Source organism: Squalius cephalus (genome assembly GCF_949319135.1).
Source record: "Squalius cephalus genome assembly, chromosome: 14".
In the NCBI taxonomy this organism is placed as follows: domain Eukaryota; kingdom Metazoa; phylum Chordata; class Actinopteri; order Cypriniformes; family Leuciscidae; genus Squalius; species Squalius cephalus.
Genome location: NC_137135.1, coordinates 33,523,589 through 33,543,608, shown reverse-complemented (window position 1 = coordinate 33,543,608; position 20,020 = coordinate 33,523,589). Strand labels below are relative to the sequence as shown.

At 38.7% G+C, this 20,020-nt stretch overlaps 4 protein-coding genes across 4 annotated transcripts; all 4 read right to left on the bottom strand.

The window, feature by feature from the left end:
- Window positions 1-128: 128 nt before the first annotated feature.
- On the bottom strand, window positions 129-3,583 carry LOC307171428 (protocadherin beta-15-like; the record flags this gene model as incomplete). The annotated part of the gene is made up of 2 exons (XM_079893034.1): window positions 1,139-3,583; window positions 129-146 (listed from the first exon to the last, which is right to left on the bottom strand). Exons 1-2 carry the CDS (start codon window positions 3,533-3,535, stop codon window positions 129-131), a joined length of 2,415 nt encoding a protein of 804 aa, XP_079749160.1. The 5' UTR covers window positions 3,536-3,583.
- A 934-nt stretch (window positions 3,584-4,517) lies between these two features.
- Window positions 4,518-8,016, bottom strand: LOC307171426 (protocadherin beta-15-like; the record flags this gene model as incomplete). Its single annotated transcript, XM_079893032.1, has 2 exons — window positions 5,480-8,016; window positions 4,518-4,535 (listed from the first exon to the last, which is right to left on the bottom strand). Exons 1-2 carry the CDS (start codon window positions 7,853-7,855, stop codon window positions 4,518-4,520), a joined length of 2,394 nt encoding a protein of 797 aa, XP_079749158.1. The 5' UTR covers window positions 7,856-8,016.
- On the bottom strand, window positions 7,886-12,281 carry LOC307171425 (protocadherin beta-15-like; the record flags this gene model as incomplete). Its single annotated transcript, XM_079893031.1, has 2 exons — window positions 9,771-12,281; window positions 7,886-7,900 (listed from the first exon to the last, which is right to left on the bottom strand). The coding sequence occupies exons 1-2, from the start codon at window positions 12,165-12,167 to the stop codon at window positions 7,886-7,888; spliced, it is 2,412 nt and encodes an 803-aa protein (XP_079749157.1). The 5' UTR covers window positions 12,168-12,281.
- A 736-nt stretch (window positions 12,282-13,017) lies between these two features.
- On the bottom strand, window positions 13,018-16,486 carry LOC307171424 (protocadherin beta-15-like; the record flags this gene model as incomplete). The annotated part of the gene is made up of 2 exons (XM_079893030.1): window positions 13,987-16,486; window positions 13,018-13,035 (listed from the first exon to the last, which is right to left on the bottom strand). The coding sequence occupies exons 1-2, from the start codon at window positions 16,393-16,395 to the stop codon at window positions 13,018-13,020; spliced, it is 2,427 nt and encodes an 808-aa protein (XP_079749156.1). The 5' UTR covers window positions 16,396-16,486.
- Between the last annotated feature and the right edge of the window lie 3,534 nt (window positions 16,487-20,020).

Genomic DNA, 20,020 nt, shown 5'->3' with positions numbered 1-20,020 from the left:
TTAAAGAGCCTGTTGTCAATGAAAGCAGTCAATTAAATTACAAATAGGCCTACACATTTAATCTGTAAACCCAGTCCATAACTATTTATCTAAAGAAAGTATTCGTTAGTCCTAGTTTAAAGAGTCACTCATGTCCGCATTATGTCCTTCAAGATCACAAGAACACAAATTTAACCAATTTATAAAGAATACACTTGTACAAGACATCGCAAATGCTTGAATCTAGTTCATGGTCAATAAAATAGCACAACAATTAAAGCAACCGCTCAACATCACCTGGTGTCTAACTGTGATGTCAGTCCTGAATATGAAATCATGAACAGAATGGACAAACAATGTGAATGGCAACGGTTGCACTGGTAAACAACAACACAGAGTTAAATTGGGGAACTCTGATAACTCTCACAATAAATGGCAAAACTTGGATACAACGCATGAAATGACTTCACAATATCAATGGCCCGGAACAACCAAATATTCTCGTAAAATTTAAAAGAGAACAAGCTCAATATGCAATAACATCTGTTCGTAAAAAAAAAAAAAAACAAAAAAAAAAAAAAAAAAAAAACACACAACTGTTATCGACACAGTATAGAGCAAAAACTTAACCAGCAACAGAAACTGTCTGTAGAGCACCATGGACAGCAAATAGAAATATGAAATATGCTTTAATATATATATTAAACGTATATATTAACCGCGTCAGGAACAAAAAAAGTAAATGAAATATAGAGAAACTCACCAACCATTCACACCGTGTCTGATCAATTACATGAGTTTGAACCATTTAATCTGAAATGTTAACATTTCTGAAATCCCTTTAAAACATTTTTTTTTCTCTGAAAAAATATGTCTAATATCAAACATTGTACATGTTCAGAAGTAGTTTCGCACATTTTGGCCCTGATTTACAAAATTACACACACACAAAAAAAAACTTTTGTGTAAATAAATTATTTTAGGAAAACACTGACATAGCTTTTCAGATTTAAAAAATACCCTCTAAAATATTCAAGTCTACAAATATAACTTGAGGGAGCCACGTATTTAAAAAAAAAAAAAATTAGTCGTTTGCCAATGAAAGCAAATAAATAAATAAATAAATAAATAAATAAATAAATAAATGAATGAGTCCTACCTGAAAGGAATCGTTCATTTCCGCATCAAGTCCTTCAAGATCATCCACAGCGGACTGAGTCTTTTTCAGAGTCAGGTCAGCAGTCAGTGTGCCCTCATTATAAGACCTGACGAACTTGAAGTCACTAGTGCGCGAGCCCGTGGTCAGGTACGCGTCATAATTGTAAGCGCTGCGGAGAGTTCCCGCGCCCTCCACCTCTGCGTAATTTGGAGGGAGATAGGCGCTGGGAATGGCTACAGCTCCATCAAACAACAGTCTGGGCTTTCTCCTGCGACAAAACCTCACGGCCAGGATGATGATGATGAAGGTCAGGAAGAAAGTGGAAACGGACACCAGCGCGATGATCAAATAAAACGTCAGTTTGGAGCTGCTCTCGTCATGAGACATGTCTTTCAGTTCTGGAACTTCAGCCAAGTTATCTGATATGAGTAAATACAGCGCGCACGTGGCTGAGAGAGAGGGCTGTCCGTTATCTCTCACGGACACAATAAGGTTCTGTTTCATGCTGTCAGATTCAGAAATGTCCCGCTGCGTCCTGATCTCCCCGCTGTGGACACCGATAGTGAAAAGTCCCGGATCAGTCGCTTTAATAATGTGATACGAGAGCCACGCGTTCTGTCCAGAATCCGCGTCCACGGCGATCACCTTGGAGACCAGGGAGCGCGCCTGCGCAGCTTTGGGGACCATCTCGGTCATGAAGGAGTTTCCTTCCGGAGAGGGGTATAATATCTGAGGAGAGTTGTCATTCTCATCCGATATGAAGACACTCACGGTCACGTTACTGCTCAGAGGAGGAGAACCGTTGTCTCTGGCTAACACGAGCACTTTGAAACTCTTCATCTGTTCGTAATCAAACGACCTCACGGCATGAAGGACCCCGGTGTCTCCGTTAATCGATAGAAAGGAGGACACCGGTGCGCCATTGACATCAGAGGACAACAGAGAATAAACTACAGTGCCATTCTGTCTCCAGTCCGGGTCTGTAGCTGATACTGAACAAATAGAGGAGCCCGGTTTGTTATTTTCTTGCACATGAGCTCTGTAATTCTGCTCCTCAAATACAGGTGGATTATCATTCACGTCAGCAACAGTCAAGTGAATATTCTTAGTGGAAGATAAAGGCGGAGAGCCCTCATCAGTAGCAGTGATTGTAATATTATAATCAGAGAGCAGCTCGCGGTCTAATTCACCTGTGGTCACCAGAGAATAGTAGTTTTTGATTGAAGGAACGAGTTTAAATGGGACGTTTTGCTGAATGGAGCAGCGCACCTGTCCGTTATTCTCAGAGTCTCTGTCCTGAACATTAATGATGCCAACCTCTGTACCGGGTAACGCGTTCTCAGGAATGGGAATTTTAACAGATTTAGTCATTATTGTAGGGGCGTTATCATTGACATCAATAACATCTATTAATACAGTACAATGATTCGCTAACCCTTGACCATCTTTGGCTTGAATTGGCAGCTCAATTAAATTTTCCTCCTCATAATCAATGAGTCCTGTTAGTTTAATCTCTCCAGACAACGAATTGACAGAAAATATTTCCATAAGGCGTTCGGATAAATGACCAAATTCATAAGTCACTTCTCCATTTTGTCCCTCGTCAGCATCAGTAGCGCTCACTGTCACCACTACAGTATCTACAGGAGAATTTTCAGGCAGACTGACTTTATAGACGGCCTGACTAAAGACTGGAGCATTATCATTAGCATCCAGCACAGTGACGTGTATGGCTACAGTCCCTGATCTCGGTGGAGTCCCGCCGTCTACCGCAGTGAGAATTAAAGTCACCTCTTTCTGCTGCTCACGATCCAGCTCTTTATTAAGAACAAGCTCGCCATATTTTCTTCCATTTGCACGCGTTAATACATTAAGAAGAAAGTGTTCATTGTTTTGAAGTATATATGTCTGCACTGAATTCATACCAATATCCGCATCGTTTGCCTCATCTAATAAATAACGAGATCCTTTGTCTGCTGATTCCCGTATTTCGAATTTGATTACACTTTGTTTGAATTGTGGTGAATTATCATTGATATCCTCAATACTGAGAATGAATTGATGTAGTTCTAATGGATTTTCCAGCACGAGCTCTTGCTTAATAACACACGAAGCTTTCTTTCCACAAATCTCTTCTCTGTCGATTCTCTCCGCTACGGTCAGTTCTCCAGTATTCAGATTAATGTCACAGTATCGTTTTCTGTTACCTTCAGTATCAATACGAGCTTCTCGACTTGATAGTTTGTTCACATCGAGCCCGAGATCCTTTGCTATATTTCCAATCACAGATCCGCGTTTCATCTCCTCCGGGAAAGAATAGCTCACGTCTCCATAAGCGGTGTGCGCCATCAGCACGAAGAACAAAAGGCCAAACATCTCAGCAGCACCGCAGAACATTTAAAACGCATACAAAATTAAATTCAGGAGCAAAACAATATACATGTAAAGGAAAACATAAATGCAAATCTAAATATAGTAACGTAGACAGAATTACAGTATATGTTGTAGTCTCCGTCGATGGTTTTCTATAATGAGCTTGAAGCCCTGTGTATGACATCAGAAGCAGGGTGGAGAGATGTGTACTGAAGACACACATGGTTTTGCTAGTGAACAGCGACACTGTGAGTTACAACAAGAAACTGCATGATATTTATATATCTCTGACAGGATTAAGTGCTGGGGGATTTAGGAGCAAATAAAAAAACCCAAAACCAAGAATAAATGCCGATCAGCACAATGGACAGCAACAGTAAAACCTGCTCTATGCTATTTATATTCCAACTTAAATGGCATTTAAAATCCCTGACATTGGAATTTAATTTCCTTTATAAACCAGATTTGACATAGCCTTAGGGACACATCGATGAGAAAAAAACGCAAAAAGACATAAAACGGCTACATTGTGTAATATATTCGATTTACAAACATCCGCATTCATATTAGCACACTAAGGGATTTTAGAAAAAAAACTAAATACGCTTGACAAAATGATTAGTCAACAGAAATAATCAGTTTTCAGATTCATGTCAACAACAGATAGGCTAACTGTAAGCTCTTTGAATAAAACAAAAATATCTAGTGACGAAAAAAGATTGAAAATCCTAATACGTAACACGACTTGTGAAACGTTACACTTGATTTAGAATTGATCATATATGACCAGGAACATTTTAAATAAAATAATACTAGTTTAAGACTTTAAACTAAACCTCACAAATGCTCGTCTAAAAGGACTTGAATGATCCACATGAACTTGCTATTTTAAAGAGTCTGTTATCAATAAAAGCAGTCAATTAAATTGCATATACACATTTAATCTGTAAACCCAGTCCGTAAATATTTATCTAAAGAAAGTATTCGTTAGTCCTATTTGAGTCACTCATATCCGCAGTAAGTCCTTCAAGAACACAAATTTGACCAATTTATAAAGAATACACATGTACAAGACAATGCAAACTATTGAATCTTGTTGTTCATATCAATATATTAAGACAAAAAGGTGATGTAACCGCTCAATATCAACAGTTGTCTACAGCGAACTGTGATGTCAGTCCAATGACATCATGAACAGAGTGGAGAGAAACAATGTGAATGCCAACGGTTGCACTTGAGAACAGCAACACAGAGTTCAAATATGAAACTCTTAAATATCTTAGAATAAGTGACAAATCTTGGATATAATTAAAAAAAATATATATACTGTATATTTTTTAAAATAACTTCACAATATCAAATGCCCGGGACAACCAAACATTCTCATAAGATTTAAAAGTGAACAAGCTCGATTTTCAAGAGCATCTATTCCCAAAACACGACTGTTTACAATCAGACACATGGCAAAACTCCCTCAGCGAGAGACACTGCCTGAACAGCACCATGGACAGCGAATAGAAATATGCCATTTCTACTGTAACTTGTGAACCGAGTGAAAACAACATCAACATTGTTTTATAAAGCATTTACCATACCAGACAAAACGAAAGGAAATCAAAAAGTAGAGAAAAATAAAGATAAACTAATTACAATGACACATCACGAGTATATTTTGAGCCACTTATTCTCATTTGATAATTAACAGTTATAAAATCCCGTTTTAAACCAATTATATTTTGGAAGAATGTATCTAACAAGTAATATGCATTGGTATTGATCTGCGTGTACACGTTGTGGGTCTATATTATTATTATTATTTTTAATTTTATTTTTAAAAAGCCTGTTTTATCATGACACAGTTAACAACTGATTATATTTAAGGAAAATGCACGAGAGTCTTTTGCCAAAGAAGGCAGTCTTTAAAACCAAAACATGAAATAGTTAAAAAAAAAAATCTTTTAGTCCTACCTGAAACGAATCGCTCATTTCCGCATCAAGTCCTTCAAGATCATCCACAGCGGACTGAGTCTTTTTCAGAGTCAGGTCAGCAGTCAGTGTGCCCTCATTATAAGATCTGACGAACTTGAAGTCACTAGTGCGCGAGCCCGTGGTCAGGTACGCGTCATAATTGTAAGCGCTGCGGAGAGTTCCCGCGCCCTCCACCTCTGCGTAATTTGGAGGGAGATAGGCGCTGGGAATGGCTACAGCTCCATCAAACAACAGTCTGGGCTTTCTCCTGCGACAAAACCTCACGGCCAGGATGATGATGATGAAGGTCAGGAAGAAAGTGGAAACGGACACCAGCGCGATGATCAAATAAAACGTCAGTTTGGAGCTGCTCTCGTCATGAGACATGTCTTTCAGTTCTGGAACTTCAGCCAAGTTATCTGATATGAGTAAATACAACGCGCACGTGGCTGAGAGAGAGGGCTGTCCGTTATCTCTCACGGACACAATAAGGTTCTGTTTCATGCTGTCAGATTCAGAAATGTCCCGCTGCGTCCTGATCTCCCCGCTGTGGACACCGATAGTGAAAAGTCCCGGATCAGTCGCTTTAATAATGTGATACGAGAGCCACGCGTTCTGTCCAGAATCCGCGTCCACGGCGATCACCTTGGAGACCAGGGAGCGCGCCTGAGCAGCTTTGGGGACCATCTCGGTCATGAAGGAGTTTCCTTCCGGAGAGGGGTATAATATCTGAGGAGAGTTGTCATTCTCATCCGATATGAAGACACTCGCGGTCACGTTACTGCTCAGAGGAGGAGAACCGTTGTCTCTGGCTAACACGAGCACTTTGAAACTCTTCAGTTGTTCGTAATCAAACGACCTCACGGCATGAAGGACCCCGGTGTCTCCGTTAATGGATAGAAAGGAGGACACCGGTGCGCCATTGACATCAGAGGACAACAGAGAATAAACTACAGTGCCATTCTGTCTCCAGTCCGGGTCTGTAGCTGATACTGAACAAATAGAGGAGCCCGGTTTGTTATTTTCTTGCACATGAGCTCTGTAATTCTGCTCCTCAAATACAGGTGGATTATCATTCACGTCAGCTACAGTCAAGTGAATATTCTTAGTGGAAGATAAAGGCGGAGAGCCCTCATCAGTAGCAGTGATTGTAATATTATAATCAGAGAGCAGCTCGCGGTCTAATTCACCTGTGGTCACCAGAGAATAGTAGTTTTTGATTGAAGGAACGAGTTTAAATGGGACGTTTTGCTGAATGGAGCAGCGCACCTGTCCGTTATTCTCAGAGTCTCTGTCCTGAACATTAATGATGCCAACCTCTGTACCGGGTAACGCGTTCTCAGGAATGGGACTGTTAAGAGAGCTAATTATTATTATAGGGCTGTTATCATTGACATCAATAACATCTATTATTACTGTACCATGACTCGCTAACCCTTGCCCATCTTTGGCTTGAATTGGCAGCTCAATTAAATTCTCCTCCTCATAATCAATGAGTCCTGCTAGTTTAATCTCTCCAGACAACGAATTAAGAGAAAATATTTCCAGATGGCGTTCGGATAAATGACCAAATTCATAGGCAACTTCTCCATTTTGTCCCTCGTCAGCATCAGTAGCGCTCACTGTCACCACTACAGTATCTACAGGAGAATTTTCAGGCAGACTGACTTTATAGACGGCTTGACTAAAGACTGGAGCATTATCATTAGCATCCAGCACAGTGACGTGTATGGCCACAGTCCCTGATCTCGGTGGAGTCCCGCCGTCTACCGCAGTGAGAATTAAAGTCACCTCTTTCTGCTGCTCACGATCCAACTCTTTATTAAGAACAAGCTCGCCATATTTTCTTCCATTTGAACGCGTTAATACATTAAGAAGAAAGTGTTCATTGTCTTGCATTACATATGTCTGCACTGAATTCAGACCAATATCCGCATCGTGGGCCTCATCTAATAAATAACGAGATCCTTTGACCGCTGATTCCTGTATTTCGAATTTTATTACATTTTGTTTGAATTGTGGTGAATTATCATTTATGTCCTCAACATTGAGAATAAAGCGATGTAGTTCTAAAGGATTTTCCAGCACCATTTCCTGATTAATAACGCATGAAGCTTTCTTTCCACAAATCTCTTCTCTGTCGATTCTCTCCGCTACGGTCAGTTCTCCAGTATTCAGATTAATGTCACAGTATCGTTTTCTGTTACCTTCAGTATCAATGCGAGCCTTGCGAGATGTCAGTCTGTTCACATCGAGCCCGAGATCCTTTGCTATATTTCCAATCACAGATCCGCGTTTCATCTCCTCCGGGAAAGAATAGCTCACGTCTCCATAAGCGGTGTGCGCCATCAGCACGAAGAACAAAAGGCCAAACATCTCAGCAAAAACGCAGAACGTTTGAAATGCCTAAGAAATTAAACGCTGCAACACAACAATATGCATGCACAAAGAAAACAAATGTAAATCTAAATGTAGAAATGTAGACAGATTTACAGCATATGTTGCAGTCTCCGTCGACGATATTCTGCAAAGAGACGAGGTTGAAACCCAGTGTATGACATCAGAAGCAGGGTGGAGAGATGTGTTCTGAACACACTCATGGTTTTGCTAGTGAACAGCGACACTGTGAGTTAAAATAAGAAACTGCATAACATTCTGACAGTATGAAGTCCTGGAATATACACCGAACAGGGTATAGGACTTTCTGCAACAACATGAACAAGCAGAAATATTTACTGAAGAGATAAATAAGACCACAACATTTATGTTACTCAACGTGTATGGTACTCAAACAATGTAGCTCTCCGTAAATGCCAGATCAGCACCACGGACAGCAACACAACAACAACATAAAAAAGAGAAATGCTCTTCGCCATTTCCAAACCGACTAAAAGAGCTTTAAAAAGTGTTGACATTAGAAATTAATTGAATTCATAAGCCAATTCACATCGGTTCGAGAAATGCAAAACTACTTAAAATAGCAAAAGTTTATCCACGAGGACACAAACTAATGTTAGATAAAATGTCAAAATGAGATTGACAGAGCTCGTAGTCAACGAGATTTACTTATTTCCCCAAAAGATTACAGGTGAATAACTTTAAGCTCTTTACATTTAAAATATAGTGACTAAAAAGAATGAATAAGTCTTATAAAACACAGCGATTCATGAAACCTAAAATTCCTCAAACATTAACAGAAAAGCGCAATATACTAATGCATCTTTTCGCACTTAAAACTGCATCTCAAAACCGGGTGCAAAATAAAGCACTTTAATTAACCGCATGATCTTTCAAAATACAGTCAATTAAAATGCAAATACAGATTTAGCATAAAAAGGCTATATTTAAAAAAAAAAAAAAAAAAAAAAAAAAAAAAAAAACAACAACAACAACAACAAAAAAAAAAAACCTTTAATTTTCCTTCAATCCTCCCTGATCGGTCTTATGCTACTCTGAACAATGCCTGAACTTCGTATTTTCAGCACTTCTTGCGTTGTTTTTGCCTCTTCACGATGACTCGCTTAATTTAGTCCTAAATTGTAAGTCGCTTTGGTCAAAAGCGTCTGTTAAATGACTAAATGTAAAATGTAAAGAAAGTCAATGTAAAATACTTTTATACAAGATTTCGTCAGTACTTAAAGACACTTATGTCCGCATCAAGTCCTTCACAATCACAATACAAAAAAAAAAAAAAAATACAAAAAAAATAACCATGTAACAAAAAGTTCACATGTAAAGCACAACGCAAATGACTGAATCTTGAACATGGTGAATAAACGCTATTGGTGATACCACAACATAAGGAGACATGCTCCGCAACAATATCTGTGGCTCAAGACGCAATCCATCGGCACGTCACAAGTTTTAGTGGCACATGCCAATGACAACCGGATGTGGATGTGCCGCTAAGCACAGCGGCATGTGGCTTGGCTTCTGTGCGTAAGATGCCATGTCACAATGTAAATATCGCCTCTCCATAATACTAATTATAATATCCATAATATCCGAAAAATTACTCACATGAATGTTCTTTGCAGCTGACAACCTATTTTTTTTTTAATCAAAACATTAACATAAAAAACAAAATGAAAATAATAAAACAATTAAATGTATGCACTTTTCAGATTTCAAATAGATTTTAAGTCATGTTCATGTGTTTAATATAAGGCACTTGAATGAGTCACGTGTTGTTGTTGTCAGTGAAAGAACTAAATTTTAAATACAAAATCACATTTAATATGGAATTACAGACAATACAATGTAAAATAAATAAATATATACTTAGTCCTACCTGAAACGAGTCGCTCATTTCCGCATCAAGTCCTTCAAGATCATCCACAGAGGACTGAGTCTTTTTCAGAGTCAGGTCAGCAGTCAGTGTGCCCTCATTATAAGATCTGATGAACTTGAAGTCACTAGTGCGCGAGCCCGTGGTCAGGTACGCGTCATAATTGTAAGCGCTGCGGAGAGTTCCCGCGCCCTCCACCTCTGCGTAATTTGGAGGGAGATAGGCGCTGGGAATGGCTACAGCTCCATCAAACAACAGTCTGGGCTTTCTCCTGCGACAAAACCTCACGGCCAGGATGATGATGATGAAGGTCAGGAAGAAAGTGGAAACGGACACCAGCGCGATGATCAAATAAAACGTCAGTTTGGAGCTGCTCTCGTCATGAGACATGTCTTTCAGTTCTGGAACTTCAGCCAAGTTATCTGATATGAGTAAATACAACGCGCACGTGGCTGAGAGAGAGGGCTGTCCGTTATCTCTCACGGACACAATAAGGTTCTGTTTCATGCTGTCAGATTCAGAAATGTCCCGCTGCGTCCTGATCTCCCCGCTGTGGACACCGATAGTGAAAAGTCCCGGATCAGTCGCTTTAATAATGTGATACGAGAGCCACGCGTTCTGTCCAGAATCCGCGTCCACGGCGATCACCTTGGAGACCAGGGAGCGCGCCTGCGCAGCTTTGGGGACCATCTCGGTCATGAAGGAGTTTCCTTCCGGAGAGGGGTATAATATCTGAGGAGAGTTGTCATTCTCATCTGATATGAAGACACTCACGGTCACGTTACTGCTCAGAGGAGGAGAACCGTTGTCTCTGGCTAACACGAGCACTTTGAAACTCTTCATCTGTTCGTAATCAAACGACCTCACGGCATGAATGACCCCGGTGTCTCCGTTAATGGATAGAAAGGAGGACACCGGTGCGCCATTGACATCAGAGGACAACAGAGAATAAACTACAGTGCCATTCTGTCTCCAGTCCGGGTCTGTAGCTGATACTGAACAAATAGAGGAGCCCGGTTTGTTATTTTCTTGCACATGAGCTCTGTAATTCTGCTTCTCAAATACAGGTGGATTATCATTCACGTCAGCTACAGTCAAGTGAATATTCTTAGTGGAAGATAAAGGCGGAGAGCCCTCATCAGTAGCAGTGATTGTAATATTATAATCAGAGAGCAGCTCGCGGTCTAATTCACCTGTGGTCACCAGAGAATAGTAGTTTTTGATTGAAGGAACGAGTTTAAATGGGACGTTTTGCTGAATGGAGCAGCGCACCTGTCCGTTATTCTCAGAGTCTCTGTCCTGAACATTAATGATGCCAACCTCTGTACCGGGTAACGCGTTCTCAGGAATGGGAATTTTAACAGATTTAGTCATTATTGTAGGGGCGTTATCATTGACATCAATAACATCTATTAATACAGTACAATGACTCGCTAACCCTTGACCATCTTTGGCTTGAATTGGCAGCTCAATTAAATTCTCCTCCTCATAATCAATGAGTCCTGTTAGCTTAATCTCTCCAGACAACGAATTGACAGAAAATATTTCCAGAAGGTGTTCAGATAAATGACCAAATTCATAAGTCACTTCTCCATTTTGTCCCTCGTCAGCATCAGTAGCGCTCACTGTCACCACTACAGTATCTACAGGAGAATTTTCAGGCAGACTGACTTTATAGACGGCCTGACTAAAGACTGGAGCATTATCATTAGCATCCAGCACAGTGACGTGTATGGCTACAGTCCCTGATCTCGGTGGAGTCCCGCCGTCTACCGCAGTGAGAATTAAAGTCACCTCTTTCTGCTGCTCACGATCCAACTCTTTATTAAGAACAAGCTCGCCATATTTTCTTCCATTTGAACGAGTTAATACACTAAGAAGAAAGTGTTCATTGTTTTGAAGTATATATGTCTGCACTGAATTCATTCCAATATCCGCATCGTTTGCCTCATCTAATAAATAACGAGATCCTTTGACCGCTGATTCCTGTATTTCGAATTTGATTACACTTTGTTTGAACTGTGGTGAATTATCATTGATATCGTCAATACTGAGAATGAATTGATGTAGTTCTAATGGATTTTCCAGCACGAGCTCTTGCTTAATAACACACGAAGCTTTCTTTCCACAAATCTCTTCTCTGTCGATTCTCTCCGCTACGGTCAGTTCTCCAGTATTCAGATTAATGTCACAGTATCGTTTTCTGTTACCTTCAGTATCAATGCGAGCTTCTCGACTTGATAGTTTGTTCACATCGAGCCCGAGATCCTTTGCTATATTTCCAATCACAGATCCGCGTTTCATCTCCTCCGGGAAAGAATAGCTCACGTCTCCATAAGCGCTGTGCGCCATCAGCACGAAGAACAAAAGGCCAAACATCTCGCCAGCAAAGCAGAACATTTAAAACGCATAAAAAATTAAATTCAGGAAACCAACAATATACATGTAAAGGAAAACATAAATCCAAATCTAAATATAGCAATGTAGACAGAATTACAGTATATGTTGTAGTCTCCGTCGATGGTTTTCTATAATGAGCTTGAAGCCCTGTGTATGACATCAGAAGCAGGGTGGAGAGATGTGTACTGAAGACACACATGGTTTTGCTAGTGAACAGCGACACTGTGAGTTACAACAAGAAACTGCATGATATTTATAAATCTCTGACAGGATTAAGTGCTGGGGGATTTAGGAGCAAAAAAATCCAAAACCAAGAATAAATGCCGATCAGCACAATGGACAGCAACAGTAAAACCTGCTCTATGCTATTTATATTCCAACTTAAATGGCATTTAAAAATCCCTCACATCAGAATTTAATTATAGAAAAAACGATAAAATACGCTTGACAAAATGATTAGTCAACAGAAAGAATCAGTTTTCAGATTCATGTCAACAACAGATAGGCTAACTGTAAGCTCTTTGTATAAAAAAAAATAGCTAGTGACGAAAAAAAAATTGAAAAGCCCAATACGTAACACGACTTGTGAAACATTACACTTGACTTAGAATTGATCATATATGACCAGGACAATTTTAAATAAAATTAGACTAGTTTATAATTAAGACTGTAAACTAAACCTCACAAATGCTCGTCTAAAAGGACTTGAATGATCCACATTAACTTGCTATTTTAAAGAGTCTGTTATCAATAAAAGCAGTCAATTAAATGGCATATACACATTTAATCTGTAAACCCAGTCCGTAAATATTTATCTAAAGAAAGTATTCGTTAGTCCTATTTGAGTCACTCATATCCGCAGTAAGTCCTTCAAGAACACAAATTTTGACCAATTTATAAAGAATACACATGTACAAGACAACGCAAACGATTGAATCTTGTTGTTCATATCAATATAATAAGACAAAAAGGTGATGTAACCGCTCAATATCAACAGTTGTCTACAGCGAACTGTGATGTCAGTCCAATGACATCATGAACAGAGTGGAGAGAAACAATGTGAATGCCAACGGTTGCACTTGAGAACAGCAACACGTTCAAATATGAAACTCCAAAATATCTTAGAATAAATGGCAAATCTTTGATATAATTATTATTTTTTTATTATTATTTGTTTGCTATTGAAATAACTTCACAATATCAAATGTCCGGGACAACCAAACATTCTCAAAAGATTTAAAAGTGAACAAGCTCGATTTTCAAGAGCATCTATTCCCAAAACACGACTGTTTACAATCAGACACATGGCAAAACTCCCTCAGCGAGAGACACTGCCTGTACAGCACCATGGACAGCGAATAGAAATATGCCATTTCTACTGTAACTTGTGAACCGAGTGAAAACAACAACATCAACATTGTTTTATAAAGCATTTCACATACCAGACAACACGAAAGGAAATCAAAAAGTATAGAAAAATATAGATAAACTAATTACAATGACATATCACGAGTATATTTTGAGCCACTTAAACAATCTCATTTGATAATTAACATTTATAAAATCCTGTTTTAAACCAATTATTTCTGGAAGAATGTATCTAACAAGCAATATGCATTGGTATTGATCTGCGTGTACACGTTGTGGGTCTATATTATTATTATTATTTTGTATTTTATTTTTAAAAAGCCTATTTAATCATGACACAGTTAACAACTGATTATATTTAAGGATAATGCACGAGAGTCTTTTGCCAAAGAAGGCAGTCTTTAAAACCAAAACATTAAATAGTTAAAAACAAAAACTTTGTTAGTCCTACCTGAAACGAGTCGCTCATTTCCGCATCAAGCCCTTCAAGATCATCCACAGCGGACTGAGTCTTTTTCAGAGTCAGGTCAGCAGTCAGTGTGCCCTCATTATAAGATCTGATGAATTTAAAGTCACTAGTGCGCGAGCCCGTGGTCAGGTACGCGTCATAATTGTAAGCGCTGCGGAGAGTTCCCGCGCCCTCCACCTCTGCGTAATTTGGAGGGAGATAGGCGCTGGGAATGGCTACAGCTCCATCAAACAACAGTCTGGGCTTTCTCCTGCGACAAAACCTCACGGCCAGGATGATGATGATGAAGGTCAGGAAGAAAGTGGAAACGGACACCAGCGCGATGATCAAATAAAACGTCAGTTTGGAGCTGCTCTCGTCATGAGACATGTCTTTCAGTTCTGGAACTTCAGCCAAGTTATCTGATATGAGTAAATACAACGCGCACGTGGCTGAGAGAGAGGGCTGTCCGTTATCTCTCACGGACACAATAAGGTTCTGTTTCATGCTGTCAGATTCAGTAATGTCCCGCTGCGTCCTGATCTCCCCGCTGTGGACACCGATAGTGAAAAGTCCCGGATCAGTCGCTTTAATAATGTGATACGAGAGCCACGCGTTCTGTCCAGAATCCGCGTCCACGGCGATCACCTTGGAGACCAGGGAGCGCGCCTGCGCAGCTTTGGGAACCATCTCGGTCATGAAGGAGTTTCCTTCCGGAGAGGGGTACAATATCTGAGGGGAGTTGTCATTCTCATCCGATATGAAGACACTCACGGTCACGTTACTGCTCAGAGGAGGAGAACCGTTGTCTCTGGCTAACACGAGCACTTTGAAACTCTTCATCTGTTCATAATCAAACGACCTCACGGCATGAATGACCCCGGTGTCTCCGTTAATGGATAGAAAGGAGGACACCGGTGCGCCATTGACATCAGAGGACAACAGAGAATAAACTACAGTGCCATTCTGTCTCCAGTCCGGGTCTGTAGCTGATACTGAACAAATAGAGGAGCCCGGTTTGTTATTTTCTTGCACATGAGCTCTGTAACTCTGCTCCTCAAATACAGGTGGATTATCATTCACGTCAGCTACAGTCAAGTGAATATTCTTAGAGGAAGATAAAGGCGGAGAGCCCTCATCAGTAGCAGTGATTGTAATATTATAATCAGAGAGCAGCTCGCGGTCTAATTCACCTGTGGTCACCAGAGAATAGTAGTTTTTGATTGAAGGAACGAGTTTAAACGGGACGTTTTGCTGAATGGAGCAGCGCACCTGTCCGTTATTCTCAGAGTCTCTGTCCTGCACATTAATGATGCCAACCTCTGTACCGGGTAACGCGTTCTCAGGAATCAATATTTTGACAGATTTAGTCATTATTGTAGGGGCGTTATCATTGACATCAGTCACATAAATTAATACAGTGGATCGACCTGCTAACCCTTGACCATCTTTAGCTTGAATCGGTAGTTCAATTGAACTCTCCTCCTCATAATCTAAGATGCCTGTCAGTTTAATTTCACCAGACACTGCATCGAGAAAAAATATTTCCAAAAAACTTTCTGATAAATGACCGAATTCATAGGTCACTTCTCCATTTTGTCCCTCGTCGGCATCAGTAGCGCTCACTGTCACCACTATAGTATCTACAGGAGAATTTTCAGGCAGACTGACTTTATAGACGGCCTGACTAAAGACTGGAGCATTATCATTAGCATCCAGCACAGTGACGTGTATGGCTACAGTCCCTGATCTCGGTGGAGTCCCGCCGTCTACCGCAGTGAGAATTAAAGTCACCTCTTTCTGCTGCTCACGATCCAACTCTTTATTAAGAACGAGCTCGCCATATTTTCCTCCATTTACACCAGTTAGGACACTCAGGAGAAAATAGTCATTGTTTTCCAATGTATATGACTGCACTGAATTCATACCAATATCCGCATCGTTTGCCTCATCTAATAAATAACGAGATCCTTTGACCGCTGATTCCTGTATTTCGAATTTGATTACACTTTGTTTGAACTGTGGTGAATTATCATTGATGTCCTGAATATTAAAAATAAATCGATAAAGCTCTAAAGGATTTTCCAGCACTAGCTCTTGTTTTATAACGCACGAAGCTTTTCTTCCACAAATCTCTTCTCTGTCGATTCTCTCCGCTACGGTCAGTTCTCCAGTATTTAGATTAATGTCACAGTATCGTTTTCTGTTACCTTCAGCATCAATTCGTGTATCACGACTTGACAGCCTCTTCACATCGAGCCCGAGATCCTTTGCTATATTTCCAATCACAAATCCGCGTTTCATCTCCTCCGGGAAAGAATAGCTCACGTCTCCATAAGCGGTGTGCGCCATCAGCACGAAGAACAAAAGGCCAAACATCTCACCAGCAACACTGATGCCTCTGAAATCCATGTGGGGAAAAGGGGAAAAAAATAAAGAAAATAAGATAGTAGTAATAATAAAGATTAGGCAGACAGTCAATGTCAACGATGTTTGCTTTCGATGTGAGCTGTAAGCCCTGAACAATGACATCAGGAACAGGGTGGAGTAAAGTACAATATGACACAAAATGATTTTACTGGTAAACAGCGACACTGTGAGTTAAACTGAGAAACTGCACAACCTTCACAATTAGCATGAACCTTGGCTGAACAGGATTGTTTTATATTAAATGACCTAATATCAAGAGCCCTCCGCAAATTTGTATTGTGCAGCAGAACATTATTTTATAATGTAGACTTAAACAACAACGGGATATACACTCTCAGAAAAAAAGGTACAAAAGCTGTCACTGGGACAGTACCCTTCAAAATGTTTCTAATATGTACCATTTATGTACCAATATGTACCTTTGAGTGACTTAAATGCACTCTTTAGGTTCAAAGGTGTACCTTTTGAAAAGGTACCGCCACAGTGACAGCTTTTGTACCTTTTTTTCTGAGAGTGTACAGAGCCCATTCTACTCACGTGAGGCTGCCTGGAGTTATACCTGGGTACTGCGGTGCCCTGGGGGTATATGTTTACTGTAGAGCTGCAGAATTATAAGAAAGCAAAAACATAATAAACACCAGAGGCGTATTGAGTAAGTATTTTTCCAAGTCTTATGGTTAAGTGAAAAATACCAACGTGAAAATTGTAAATCTTTAACTTATTCAATATAACAACGTCATCAAGGAGAGGAATACAAACCTTTTACACCTGCAACACAAACAACTGTTACATTTGCATACATTTCGCTGAACTCAAGATGAGACGAGAGAGGGCCTTTCCCTCGATATGGATGACTAAATCTGCATGAAACATGAGACAGAAATGCAAACTTTTAGAGAATGAGTAACTGTCGATGTTTTTGCTATAACAAGGCAAGCTGGAATCCCTGCAAATGACATATAAATATGCAGGAGGAAAGGTTTTTTTTTTTTTTTTTTTTTTTTTTTTAAGTTTTACTACAGCGAATCTGTGTATTAAATTAAATGAAAACAGCAACACATCTGTGACTGGATGAGGAAAATGACTTTCACTTAATGGCTTTACAACATGAACAACCAGCCGCAACGTGACAGCAGAAAACGCTGTAGAACACAAATGCCTTTAATGCAAAACGACTAGAGCTACATTACATAAACAATCAATGCATCAACAAGCCAGACTCACTGTGCAGCACCATGGACAGCGACATGCGACAGGATAGTTCACCCAAAAATTTAAATTAGCCCATGATTTACTCACCTTCAAGTCATCCTGTATATGACATTCTTCTTTCAGACGAATTCGTCCATGTTTTAACAAGGGCCATTTCACTGTATTTTGCAGTATTTTAATAAACAAATAAACAAAACAATGCATAAGCTACGTTTCAACACTGGCCATGTAGTACTCCTGAAAAAGGATATAAATAATGAAAGAAGGAAAGTGCATTAATGCATTTTTTTCCCCCACAACAACTTGTGTTACAGAAACATAACAAAATGAAAGTGCATCTTTACAACTACTCTTCTTTATCTGTACTCTTTCACAACAAAAGGCAGTATACAAACATGTCATGCCAAAGTCATGAACATTTAAATACTTTCACTAATTTTGTAACAATTCAGTACAATAAATTAAGACATTAATTTGAATTAAGATTTAAACATATTTACTTAGATTAATAATAGTCCATATCATCTTTCATGGCTGAAGATGACTGAAGTTAACTACAGTATTATAAAAGTGAACTCAATTTATTATATATCAGTTTAAAACAACATATATCTAACATATAAACACACTATAATTCTTTAATTCACATGGCATGGCCGTATTTAAATAATGATGAACAAAATGACATATATGGAAATTTAAAACAGAAAAAGTAGATCATATTTCCTAAACTTGTAAAAGGGTACAAACATAAAAATTTTCAGTATATCACATATCCCCATTGTTCGACTGCTGAACAGACGAGCAGACGGAGAAGCGCAGCGGCGCGCAGTGAGTCAGGTTGGAATTACATTTTCCTCTCCAGCGTCTCATCTGAAATATTGCACCCTACAGTATGCCAGACGTAGAGCGGGGCTAAACATTTATGTTCCTCATTATTAATTCCAATTATGTTTTTTATTTATTTATTTATTTTTATTGCAGAACACATATGGGTATTAGGCTAAAGCTACTATATTCTGCAAACATCAGATGCTTGTCTCCTCCCAATTAGCCTACTTCAAAATAGAAATAAAATCGTTAATATCCAACATAAAATTCATTAAAATTAGCCAATTATAAATTAAAATGTGTCTAGGGTGTTTTCATACATACTTCCTCAAATGCACCTGCCTCCTCGGTTTAAACACCTGAAAGCTTCCTCCTTTCGGCGAACTTCTATCGATTTTCTGTTCACTGGCTGTGAAGAAATAGCGAGGACGCATCAGTCAGAGTATTAAAAAGCACTAAACACACCTGATAAGTCAATACATCTGAAATTTCCCTAGTGGAGAAAAAAAAGTAGGCTTTACTTTATTGTATTTGAAATATATTCCGTTTTTCAATAGTACATTGCAAATATACTAACACATTTTTTTACTATCTTTAAATATATTAAAAGTATATTAGCCTCATGCTTTTACCTTTTTTCACAATACAACTTTTAACACACTATAAAATAATTGTACTTTTGTATATTTTCGAAAAATATATTTTCGAAAAATATACTAGAAATGAAAATTCTGTTAATTTTTTAAAGTGTATTTATTTGCACTTTACTTAATATATTTTAGGTATATTTTTAACTGTGTGCTGAAAATGATCATTGTAACAATGCATTGAAAGTATACATTCAAAATACATTATAGTATACAACAGTATATTGTAAAAAGTATAGCTATTTATTTATTAATGTGCATTTGTTATTGAAGACAAAGCTTGCAATTTGTAATATTTGGAATAAGCCAAAGCTGAGCAAATACTTTTTACTCAAATATAATACACTTATGGTATATTGCTTGTATGTTTCGAAGACACTCATAATGAATTTTTATTTCACAAATAAAGTATACTTTAGTATCATTAATCAAGCAAGTAATTAGTCCCTACACTGGCATAGACTTAAAGTATAAGTATGCTTGAAGTTGTTCCAATTTAGCACACAAAAGTACACTAAATACACTTAAAGTTATTCTTTACTAAAATTTAATTACAACTAAAATATACTTAGTACAAAATTAGTTGTTACAAAATAGCACACTTCAAGTTAACTAATCATTAACACACTTGAGGTATACTGAATTAGTTTGGCTGTAAGTAAACTCAGCAAATGTATTTTTTTTACCAGGGTTCACAATTTTATATGATCATTTCTATAAATTAAACTTGACAACATCTAATTATTATTTTATCTCTGTGCCGTTTATGGAAAATCGTGTAAATGCTCATGCTTCAAATTTGAGAGTTTAAAACAAAGGTATAAAACAAGCATTTCTTCATTCTGAATTCACAAACCTCAAACACTGTGAAATGCTTACAGGCGGTGGCGCAGTTGAGTCGCGCAAACAGCTGTGAG